Source organism: Bison bison, unplaced genomic scaffold, assembly GCF_000754665.1.
Source record: "Bison bison bison isolate TAMUID 2011002044 unplaced genomic scaffold, Bison_UMD1.0 scf7180017864072, whole genome shotgun sequence".
NCBI lineage: Eukaryota > Metazoa > Chordata > Mammalia > Artiodactyla > Bovidae > Bison > Bison bison.
The window spans coordinates 11,408,726-11,420,594 of record NW_011494644.1 but is presented as its reverse complement, the minus strand read 5'-3'; the positions used below and the strand labels follow the sequence as shown (position 1 = coordinate 11,420,594).

Below are 11,869 nucleotides of genomic sequence, written 5' to 3'. Positions count from 1 at the left end.
GGGGTGGGCAGTTGCGGGGGAACAACAACTTGGTACCTGTGATCTGTTTCTGATCCTATCCACAGTTGTCCTGGACACATCTGGAGCTCAGGAGAGAGGCCCAGGCTGGAGATGTAAATTGGGAAGACATCAGCCTGCGGGGGATTTTTAAAGCCTTGAGACTGGATGTGTTCACTCAGGGACTAAAGAGAACTGGGAGGCAAGATGCAAAGCAGCCAGCAAAGGAGATTGAGCAGCCAGTGAGGTCAGAGACCCAGGAGAGCATGGTGATTAGAGCCAGGCTACAATCAAGTTCAGGCTCTTTAATAAACTTTTAAGAGCAAGCACCTATCATTTTTTTAAGCTGCACAAAAGGCAGCAAAGGTGAAACCCAAATACTCTGAGGCCTGAAATGAAAAAAATTTGAGAATAAATCAGTTTCATGAGGTCTGGGTCTCTAGAGATAAAATCAGAAAAAAGAAATGCTTTATAAGAGGCAGATGAAGGGAAAACAATTTGTACTAACAGTAAAGAGTACTGAGGATACACTGCTTCCTTCGTAGAAAAGAGATGGCTCATCCTAGCAAAAGTGATGTTGAATCTCTACTATGGACTAAGCAGGGCTTCCCTGGTGGCTCAGATGGTAAAGTGCCTGTCTGCAATGCGGGAGACCTGGGTTCGATCCCTGGGCTGGGAAGATCCCCTGGAGAAGGAAATGGCAACCCACTTCAGTACTCTTGTCTGGGAAATCCCATGGACAAAGGAGCCTGGTAGGCTACAGTCCATGGGGTCGCAAAGAGTCGGGCACAACTGAGAGACTTCACGTTCACGTTCATGGACTAAGCAAATAGAATATTAATTCATGACCAAGTGCAAAACCAGACATGTATTAAGGATAAGACAGCATTAGCTTCTGTCTCCCCATATTCCTTCTCTACCAAGTAATTATCATTATTCTTTTCTAGATAAAGAAACGAGAGGTGACCACTAGGGAGTAGTCAGGCCTTTTTCTGAAGTTGTAAGGAGAGCAGCTTCAGGGCCTTCAAGATCCTTTGTTAAAGACAGTAGCTTTTGGGACTCCCCTGGTGGTCCAGTGGCTAAGCCTCCATGCTCCCAATGCAGGGGGCCCTGGTTCAATCCCTAGTCAGGGAACTAGATCCTACATCCCACAACTAAGACCTGGCACAGCCAAAATAATCAATTAATTAATTTTAAAAAGACAGCAGCTTTTTGGTAACCACCTCAGAAATGTGGGGCTTCCCTTGTGGCTCAGCTGGTCAAGAAACTGCCTGCCATGTGGGAGACCTGGGTTCAATCCCTGGGTTGGGAAGATCCCCTGGACAAGGGAAAGGCTACCCACTCCAGTATTCTGGCCTGGAGAATTCCATGGACTGTATACAGTCCAAGGGGTCACAAAGAGTCAGACATGACTGAGTGACTTTCACTTTCACTTTTTCAGAAATGTGGAAACAAAGCAGTTTGAAAAATTAGTCACCAACCAAAGCAACCCTGGCTACAACAGTTTATATAATGATATTACTGATAACAACATTAGACTGTAAGATTTGACAGTGTTGTTAGTACATTACATTATTGTATTAAATCTTCCTGTTACCCCTCTCCCCCAGTCCTACCCCCAGGATCAGGCCTTATCTTTTGGTAACTGAGAAAACTTAGCTGAGAGAGATTAAATTGATATAGCCCATGGGAGTCAGGACTGACTTTTTAGAGTTCTCATCCTTCAGCAGTAGGCTACACTGCTTCCCTGCACTCAGAGTGCCAAGATGTGCCAGCGGCTGGATTCCAAGTGCCTGGCACTCTCCAAGAGGGATTCAAGGTTAAAATACAACTTGATACTTTAAATTGAGAAACTCCCCACAGCAATTTGGCACAGTCTGAACTCAAGGTCACACTTTCCAGTCTTGCCCTGGTTTTAACAACTATGGGGTTTATATCGTGGAAAGAATTTTTCTCATTATATCTATATTTTTCTGGCCCATTTTTTTCTTTGGCACCCTTCCTTTAGGTAACTGACCAGTCTGAGGACTTTCTTAACCCTGGATCCACTAATTTGGGAAAAAGAAATTCTTCACCCAAGTACCCTTGGAATCTCTAACTCCAGGAAGAAAGGCCCTGGGTGCCTCAGGAAGAATCTTGGTAAGAGGGGTTGAGTCTAGCTCATTAAGACCCCAGGCAAGTCCCTCCCTCCCCCTGCCTCACTGAACCAAGGAGGGCAAGGTAGGCTAGGTAACATCAAGTATCTCCCGACTTGAAGTATGCACATCACAGAATGCAAGAGGCTTCTAAGTATTATGTAGGCTTACTTTTATCTTAGTATGATCATCATGTATTTATCTTCATGGTTATTAGAAAAACAACAGATCCCATGAAACCCACAGTTTTATCAGCATTATTGTTCAGATGAAGGTAAATTTATTTATCAAAACAATGTGAATCTATTTGAAGAAGGCAACTAAATGAGCACAACAGGTGAGCAATAGACACGTGAATGAAGTTTGGCAAATACTAGACTTACATGTCTTTTCAATTCTACAACTGTCAGATTTTAAAATTAGAATAATGGGTATCTCCACTCTTAACATGAGGGCACTAGGGGGATACAATGTAGTATAATAATATGATAATCCAAGTATTTAAAGTTAGTGATTTTTGTCTTTCTGCTTAAGTTAAAAAAAAGAGCAAGCGTTCCAGTTTCTTCTTCAACCATTACTTTTCTAATTAATAAATAACTACCATTTACTAAGCACTCAATATGTGCCAGGAACTGCAATAAATACTTTTCACCCATGTTCTTGTTTTAAATTCTCCTAACCCTTTGGGTTAGGTTGTATTAGCTCCATTTTAAAATAAGGATAGAAGACTCAGAAGTAAGTGACTATCAAGGCCCTACACCTGATCCATCAGCAAGGCCAGGGTTTACACTGGAAGGCTGTCATTGTCCAAAATGCCTTTTCTCTCAGCCATGATGCAATCCTATCTCACTGACAAGTTTGAGGTCACCTCCACAGCTTGTCTCCCTCCCCTGGATTCTTTTAGCTATCTGAATCTCCCTTCTTTGGAGTACAGAGTATAAAATACAATCCTGACCTCCCTCACTCATTGCTACAAGAAGGGTGGTCCACAGACCAGCAGCGTCACTGGCAACTTGTTAGAAATGCAGAATCTCAAATCCCACTCCAAACCTACTGAATCCGAATCTTCACTTTAGCAAGATCCCCAAGTGGAATGTATGCATGTTAAAAATAAAAGCTGATCTAGAAGAGAGGCGCACTACTTCCAGAGAAAGCAGATGGGAAAAGTAAAGAGCATTTTACAGGCCAAAAGACCACACGGGCAAAGTCTTCGAGGTCAGGTGTACTTGAAACTGGGGCATGGGAAGGATGCTGACTGACTAGAGATGAAGCCATGAGGTCGAAGGATGAAGAGCTTGGAATGCCAGGCGTGGGAGCTTAGGGAAACAAAACCACTCAAGGTTCGATTTTAAGCAAGGAAAGACAGAACTGAATGTACATAGAGCCCTCTGGGAAAAAAAAATCTTTCTATTCTTTAAGATAGTTTGGATTTTGATAGGGGATGAGAGACTACTCTAATCCCTGCGTGTAGCATAATTAGGGCCTGTCCTGGACAATGACTGGCCACGGGACTGGGTGAGAGCTGAGACTCATAGAATGTGGACACTGAGCTTTGGAGACCACTATTTCATAAGAACCCAGACTCAAGGAGACCACACAGCAAGTTGATGAGCTATTTTGTGGGCACAGTGCTAAATCTTTGTGGGATGTGTGTGTGTAACTCATTTCTACTCTCCTCCAAATCCAGTCACCCACGTGATATTTAGACTAGATTTCAAGGATTTTACTTTCATTATCTCATTTTATAGATGAGAGAGCTCTTGAGGCAAAGCTGGTAAATGTGGTCTTTAGGATTTGAACCGATGCTTTTAACCACTAAGTGACACCATTCAGAGTGTAGCCCTACCACCCTTTCATGACTAGCCATGCCTACCTCCACCCTTCCCATCCTTAGCTCCAGCCACTCCAATCAGTGTTCCCAAATATCTCCCTCTTTCCATGTTCCCTCCACTGCTGCCACTACCTTAGAGCAGGCTATCAGCCTTACCTGACCTGGTCTCCCCATAACAGCCAACGATTCTTCTAAAAAGGAAATGTGATCATGCCTCTTCTCTGATTTGAAGCTTCTCACAGCACTGCATAACCTAACACAGTAGGTACAAATCTATAGGCTCACTATACGCAAACACTCTGGTCCATCTGTTTCTCTGGCCTTATCTTTCTGAGCACTTGCTGTTTCCTCATCCTGGAATGCCCTTCCTCCTCCTCTATTTGCCATATTCCCACTAAGTTTACAAGGCCCATGTTATTTCCTTGAAACCTTTCCTACTGCCTTATTTGCCTTCAATCCTCTGTCTAGGCCTCCATGTTGGTTTCCCTGTTCACATCCAGCCCCAGGATTCAGCCTTATTGAGGCCTTGATAAAAATTAACTGAAACATCTCCAGAAGGATGACCTCGCCCAAAGTCCTGAACTTTAGGAGGAAGAATGAATAATAATAGCAACAAATATGTACAGAATGTTTATTGTGTGCCAGACACAGTTCTAACTCTTTACAAGTATCAACTCATTTAATCCTTCCAATCCCAAGAAGTAGGTGCTATTATGATTTCACTTTTACCAATAAGGAAACTGAGGCACAAAGAGGTTAAACTTGCCAAAGGTCACACAGCTGGTAAGTAAGTGATGGAGTTGAAAGTCCACCCTAAACTCTGGAGTCTTGAGTTCTTAACTTACAGGCCAAAGGAGACCAGGGGATTCACAGGGCCGGAAGAGGCAGGCTGAGCTAGGAGGATGGGCCAAGGAGGCCTGAGAAAAACAGAACTAAACGGGCCAAGGCAGTGAAAGCTCAGAGTCCTAACCACTGAACCGCCAGGGAATTCCCTAAATAGTTATTTTGACTGGAAGAGGAGGCCACAGAAGCCAGCCCCCTCCCCCTAGGGCCCACCACACCCACTAGGGGGCAGCAGAACTTTCTTTTCCTGGGAACTGGCCCCTGTGCAGGAAGAAATCAGGGAACCCGGGCCCAGAAACCCTGCATATGGACACAAGGGCTGCTCTGGCTGGGGGTGGGAGTGTTGTAAAGTTCTGGGAAATAGAAATATACCTAGTGGAAGCTAGGGTCCTGAAAGGGGAAATCTAACTCATACTTTGATCTCCTTAAAACTCCCCTCTTTAAACCTTCCACACCTTTGTCAGTCTAACCCTGCTACACATCAAGCTCCACGAGAAAACGAGGAGGGCATTTACTCTCCAGCACCCAGCACAGAGCCTGGCACAGTAGGCGTGACATCTGTATTGTGGCAGGATGGACAATGGGACAGAAGGATGGGTGGCCAACTCTGAGATTCTAAGCCTGAGAGTCCAGGCAAAGTAGGGGCAGGATCCCCGGCTTCTGACTGAGGGAGGATGGACCTGCACCAGATTTAGGGCCGATGGGACCCCCGTGGTGTGGGACACGTACCTCCTTGTTGTCCATAGGGATCTTGAGTTTCACCACTTCATACTTCTCTTCACCCTCTTCCTCCTCACCCTTCACCAGCAGCACCATCTCCTCTTGCATCTCTTCCTCCTCCTCCTCCTCCGTCTGCTGTTCACCGGGCATCTTGGTGTCCTGGGGCAGGGAGCTGAGTCAGCTCAGGACCCGCCCCCCCGACCATGGCTCTGGCCCACACAAGGCGATGCAGCCGTGGCTTCTCCTCCCATGCCCAGATCTGTGTCTGACCCTCTTCCCTGTATCCCAGCCCGGCCCTAGGCCCCAGCCTTGTCCCGGGACCAGCTCGAAAGACTCGTTCACGCTACTCATCCTGGCATTCAAGGCCCTGAACACTTCGAATCTCCAGCCCCAGTGAGACGCCACCCTCCCCGCGCTGAGTCACTCCCAGGAGCCTGGGTCAGCGGCCCGGAGCTCTAGGGCACGGGCTGGAGGCGGGATCGGGGCGGAGACCCTGGGGGCTGCGCACTCCCCAGCCGCAGGTTCGGGCGCTCGCGCTGCCCCAGGCCAGGGCGCCGGGCGGTTGGGCACTCTGCGACGCCGCGACTCCGGGGGCGGGGCGTGGGCGGGGCCTCAGAGGCGACCGGCCATTGGTTCAGAACACATAACTCCGCCCCCGAGGGGGAGGGGTCAGAGGACCCAGGCGTCCGGCCCAAACTGCCCTGGGAGGGTGGCAAGCCCACACCCATCGCCTTCCGCTATTCCCTAACTCCCAAAGACCCCAGGCCGGCCTACTCGGTGTTCAACGTCCTCACAGTCCAGTTGTGACCTACCTTCAAGGCTCGTTTCCTGTGGCCGGCTCGGAGGTCTCCGTGGCGGCCAAGCGCGTCTGCTCCGCCCGAAATAGGCCACGTGCACTCCCGCCCCTGCCTGGGCCTCTCGCTGGCGCCCCGCCTGGAGGGCGGACCCTGTTGCCTCCTTACCTCTTTCCTTCCCTCTTTTTGCTTCTTCTTCCATCTTTTCTGCTTTCCCGGCACTGCCTTGGGGCAATGGTCTCTGGGATAGCTTGCCCCTTTAGTACATACTTAATTAACAACAGGCACCCAAGTTATCGCTGCCATTTATTGTGTGGTGCGCCTCTTGGGCGCCATCGTTATGCTAAACCTTTTACACCCCTGATCTCACAAAGGTGGGTCCATTTCACAGATGAGCTAACTGAAGTCCAAGGAGGTAAACTGATTTACCTAAGTTCCACAGTAAGTGTCGTCATAGCATCTCTGACAGCCCAGTAGCCGAAGTGGAAATTTATAGCACACAGACCAGATCCAGTCCACAGAAGTATTTTGGCCCTCAAGTTTAAAAGTAAACTTCAAAAAAAGCCTGAGAGGTCTTTTACAAATTTTAATTCCCAACATTTAAAAATTGAGATAGTTCATATATAAAGATCTGTATTTTCCCACTTCTCTTGAAAAAGATACTTAATTCTCCCATTTTATGAATGGGGCAATGTGGATTCAGAAATGACGAAAGAAAGAGAAATAACATTCAGTAAGTGCTTACAATCCCTAGTGTCCTTACAACAACCCTGTGGGGATCAATAATATTATCTTCCTTTGACAAATGAGGGAACTAAAAGCTTAGAGAGCTTAAGTAATTTCTCAAAGTCACATAGCTGGTAAGTAACAAATTCCAAAGCTCATATTGTTTCTGTTGCACCAAACTATCTCTCAGAACTGAGGTTACATGAGGAAATTGTAGCAGAGCCAGGAGTGAAGCCTGATCCTCAGTCTGCAGAACCCAGAGCATAATTTGGATGTTGGGATTACATCTGGTCAAAGTTTTGCTCTTCCTCAGAGCTGTGAAAAGAGGGTAAATGAGTATGATACAATCAGGATCCCCAAAATCACTTTGTGTTCGTTCTCTCATCAAATATTTATTGAGCCCTACTGTGTGCCTGACACCATTTTAGATATTGGAGATGCAGGCATGAACAAAAGAGATGAAAACCTTGACTACTATGGCACTTCTCAGGGTGTACAAAATGTCAACAAGTAAATAAGGTAATTTCAGCTAAGGATAAGTATCAGAAGGAAATAGGACCAGATGGTGCAACAGGGGGTGGCTATGGTTGGGGGCTTCTTTAATGTGAGCATGGAAGGCATCTCTTAGGAAATAATACATGAAATGAAACTTGAATAATGAGAAAGGGTTAATCATTTGAAAATCTAGATGAAGAATGTTCTAGACAGAACTACAGAAACTTTACGGTGAGATTAAAGTTGGCATGTCTGAGGGAAAGAGAGAAGACGTGTGGCTGGAGCCAAGTGAGGAGAAATGTCATGTGGGAATTGGAAAAGAGGCAGGCAGGGGCCAGATTATGGCTGGAAATCTAGCAAAAGGCCAGACATGCTTCCCCCGGGTTCGGAGAATCAGGAGACTCAGCCAAGAGCAGTGAAAGTCCCTACTGGAAGGTCCTCCTACTGTGGGAGGATTTGGGAATAGACACTTGTAGAAGGAAGATCATGAACAAGTACCTATCTGGAATCCGAGCTTGTTCCTGAGAATCTCTTTGTTTAGTAAAGAAGATCATGATTTTAAAACACACATGTAGGGCTTCCCTAGGGGCTAAGTGGTAAAGAATCCCCCTGCCAGTGCAGGAGACACAGGTTCGATCCCTAATCGGAGAAGATTCCACATGCCATTGAGCAACTAAGCCTGTGTGCCACAACTATTGAGCCTGTGCTCTAGAGCCCGGGAGCCGCAACTACTGGAGCCTGTGCGACTACAGCCTGTGCTCCATAGCGAGAAGCCACTGAAATGAGAAACCTGCACATTGCAACTAGAGAGTGGCCCGTGCAGCAACAAAGACCCAGCACAGCCAAAAATAAAAAGTTTTAAAACCCAGTAATATATTCTCCAGGGGATCTTCCCAACCCAGGGATCGAACCCGGGTCTCCTGCATTGTGGGCAGATTCTTTACTGTCTGAGCCACCAGGGAAGCCTAGATAATATTTTATATATAATATACATATGAAAAAGAAATAATAGATGTTCTGGCAGAATAGTGGGGTGAGTGAATAACTCCCTGGAAGGGAGTGGATATTGGGTGCAGGACTCACTGAAGAGATAGTGAGTGAGTGAAGTCGCTCAGTCGTGTCCGACTCTTTCTGACCCCTGGACTGTAGGCTACCAGGCTCCTCAGTCCATGGAATTTTCCAGGCAAGAGTACTGGAGTGGGTTGCCATTTCCTTCTCCACTGAAGAGATAATGGACCTTCAAAGATGAGTGGGGGTTTGCCAGATGGACAAACAGGTAGCAGTTTGTGAGATTATGAACTCTTGTGAAGAGCACATCATGTTCAAGGACATCATTCACCAAAGTATTGAGGGAGGGCTATTATGTGCCAGGCCCCGTTTAGGACTAGGCAGTGGAAAGTTGAATTTGGAAAAGTCTTTATCTTACTTTTCACTATTCTGCATTTCACTATTTGCCTTCAGCCTCAGTGGTTTACTTGGGCTCCTGAATCCCTAAGGACTTGGTACAGGGAACACACCATCCGCCATCCATCATTCTTTACGTCTTAACATAATTGCCACTTCTTTGAAGAGGCATTGGATCATGTAGGATTCTCTCCTACTGCAAGCTTCCTGCATAGTCTTTACCACACTTGAAAATATTTGTTCAATGTTTATGTTCTGCATAGAAACTGAGGGCAGACATTTTGTCTCGTTCATCTATTCTATGCCCAATACCCAGCAGCAGTAGGTAATGCTGTTGTTGAGTGTCTCTTTATCCTAAAGAAGCTCTTGATGTGTTAAGGGCTCAGAGGAAGGGGGTTCTAACCCAGGTTGGAAGTTTAGGGAAGGCTTCTGGGAGGAAGTAACGCTTAAGGTATTTGGATTGGGGGTGGGGAGCATTCCAAGTTACGAAAACAAAACATTTAAGAGGCACAGAGTTGAAACCACACAAGTGGAAGGTCTTGAATGCCAACTAAGGAGTTAAGTTTTACAGACAGGGCATGCTGCTATACGGCAGGGTTTTTAATAGGGGAGCGATGTGGTCAAATTTTTACAAAGTTCACTGCAGATTAGCTTGGAAGCCGACCTGGTAGTGTGGGGAGACACGGAAACCAGCAGAAACGACCTGCCCAAAGGCCTCCATTAAAGTCTTTGAGGGGTGTGTGTATCTAAGGACAGAAGCCGCAAAGAACCCCGGGGCTGAAGTCAAAACACTGGGATTTCGAGTCTGTGTAACAACTTGGTAGGGATGGGAAGGCTGGGAGGAACCGCGCTGCAGCAAGCTTTCATTGGTTTCTAGGGAAGCCCGGCTAATGGGTAAGATGTCGCGAGAGCTTCTACCCAGGGACCGTTACCGCACGCAGATTAGCTGAAATGCCAAGCCAGCGAAGTTGCAGAGCAGTCTTGTACTTCGTTTCTTAGATGGGTGAGCCGCCCTAGTCTTTTTGGTCCCTGGCCAATCAGGTCAGTTCCTTTTTCCCCTTTCCTCCCTACTGGCGCCCTCCTTGGAAAAAGCTGGGAATTAAGAGTCCAGCATCTAACGACGCACGGATGGCTGGGAAATATGGTTGCCTCTTCCGGGGGATAGAGACATCGCCTTCGGGCTATGCAGCCTAATGACCCGTTTCTCGACAAATAAAAAGGGATCGTAGGGAGGCGGGGTTTCCCTGAAGGCAGAGCATCAGCGTCTGGGTCTTCTGCGCCCCTACCAGACCCGCTGGCCACTTTTCTCCGGGTACTTGTCGCCATAGCAACAGCGCTTGCCTAATACCGACCCCTCACGCTCCCACCCGTGGCGTCGCGTTTTTCCTTTTAAGGGTCGCGCTAGATCCTGTGGCGTAGGTGGCGCCTGTGGGCAGCCAGCACTCAGGTCTAGGGCATCAACTGACAGACCTGGGGGCCGTTTTTTAACCCGTTGCCTGAGCTAAAAAGCAGCTTTGACCACCCAATTTCTTTGACGGGCTCAAAGAGGCCACGTTTACACATGGCTTGTGGGTTTTGCCTGTGGTGACCCTTCAGCTTTTTCACCCCTCACGATGCACACACACGCACACACCAGTCCAAGCCTCAGATAAGAAGCAGTTTATTGGCGAGAAGACATATGGAGATGTGGCTGTCAGGCCTTGGTACTTCCCTGGCCTTTCCTCACTCCTATACTGCCCTTCTTCCAGCCAATGTGTCTCTGCTGCCATGCACCAGGACCTGGGCTTGGCATCCAGAGCAAATGAGTGCTCATTCCGCTGTCTCCCTCCTATTCTGTTGTGTCCAGGTGGTCAGGGCAGTTGGGTCTGGACTCACTCCAAGTGTCCTCTTCCTGGCTCCGACCATGTCCAGTGGCCCGAGGCTGGGTACTGCCTGCCTACCAACAGTACTCTCCCCATCAGCAGATGGTCAAGATGGCCCTGCCTCACTCTTACCCTTAACCTCAGAAGTCTCACTGCTCCTAGGTCTAACAAACCTGGTTCAGGATGCCTGTCTGGGTGATCGGGGTGGGGGGGAAGGCAAGGTCGGGAGGGGTCAATTTACAGGTTAAGAGGCAGTAGGAATTTAGAATTCTTTAAGGGCCCTCAGGCTAACGCTAGTTTATCAACAAGTATTTATTGCCTACTGTATTCCAGGCAGTGTTCTAGAAGCTGGGGGTATAAACCAAACTGGCAAGGTCCTGACCCAGCCCAGCCAGGACTGTTTCCTGAGCTTCAAGATCGTTTGTCTCCAAATCTCTATTTCTATCTATTCACTCCTTTCTTCCCTTTGTTTCTTCCCTTCCTTCTCCCTCCCACCACCTCCCAGGCCCTTTCTTCTCTGCTTAAGCAGCAGATACCCTCCCTTTGGTCTCTTGGGCCTCCACCCTCCCTGGACCCCATCATTCCAGTCCCATTGGTGGCTCCTCTTTGAGGGGCCTTGCCCGACCATCTCCTGTTCCAAAGGGCCTCAGGATCAGGTGCCCACGCTGGTGCTTGATACGGGCAGAACTGTCACCAAAGCCCTTGCCACACTCTGCACACTTGTATGGCTTCTCCCCAGTGTGTGTGCGCCTGTGTTTGACCAGGTCTGAGCTCCGGGGAAACTCCTTCCCGCAGAAGCCGCACACATGGGGCTGGCTGGGTCCAGAGGGCTGAGCCCGGACTCGTGATCGAGGGGCAGTGGGTGCTGGGCCAGGGGGGTTATGTGGCCTCAGGAGAGTGGATGGTGGTGGTGGCCTAGCCCGTTCCCCACGATGGGTGCGGAGGTGCTTGACTCGGGCTGAGCTGTCGGCAAAACCTTTGCCGCATTCTGGGCAGAGGTAGGGTTTTTCTCCCGTGTGTACACGATGGTGTTTCACCAGGTCCGAGCTCCGGCGGAAGCCC

At 48.1% G+C, this 11,869-nt stretch overlaps 1 protein-coding gene across 1 annotated transcript in view; it reads right to left on the bottom strand.

Moving 5' to 3' along the window:
* Window positions 1-11,869, bottom strand: part of ZNF48 (zinc finger protein 48) — a gene marked incomplete at its 3' end in the record, with an annotated part of 15,935 nt that overhangs the window by 1,226 nt on the left and 2,840 nt on the right. Inside the window, exons 3-6 of the mRNA XM_010837438.1 lie at window positions 11,388-11,867; window positions 10,232-10,415; window positions 6,339-6,459; window positions 5,536-5,685 (exon numbers count right to left, since the gene is read on the bottom strand). Coding sequence (XP_010835740.1) covers window positions 5,536-5,685; window positions 6,339-6,459; window positions 10,232-10,415; window positions 11,388-11,867 — 935 coding nt within the window. The remainder of the gene's footprint in view (window positions 1-5,535; window positions 5,686-6,338; window positions 6,460-10,231; window positions 10,416-11,387; window positions 11,868-11,869) is intronic.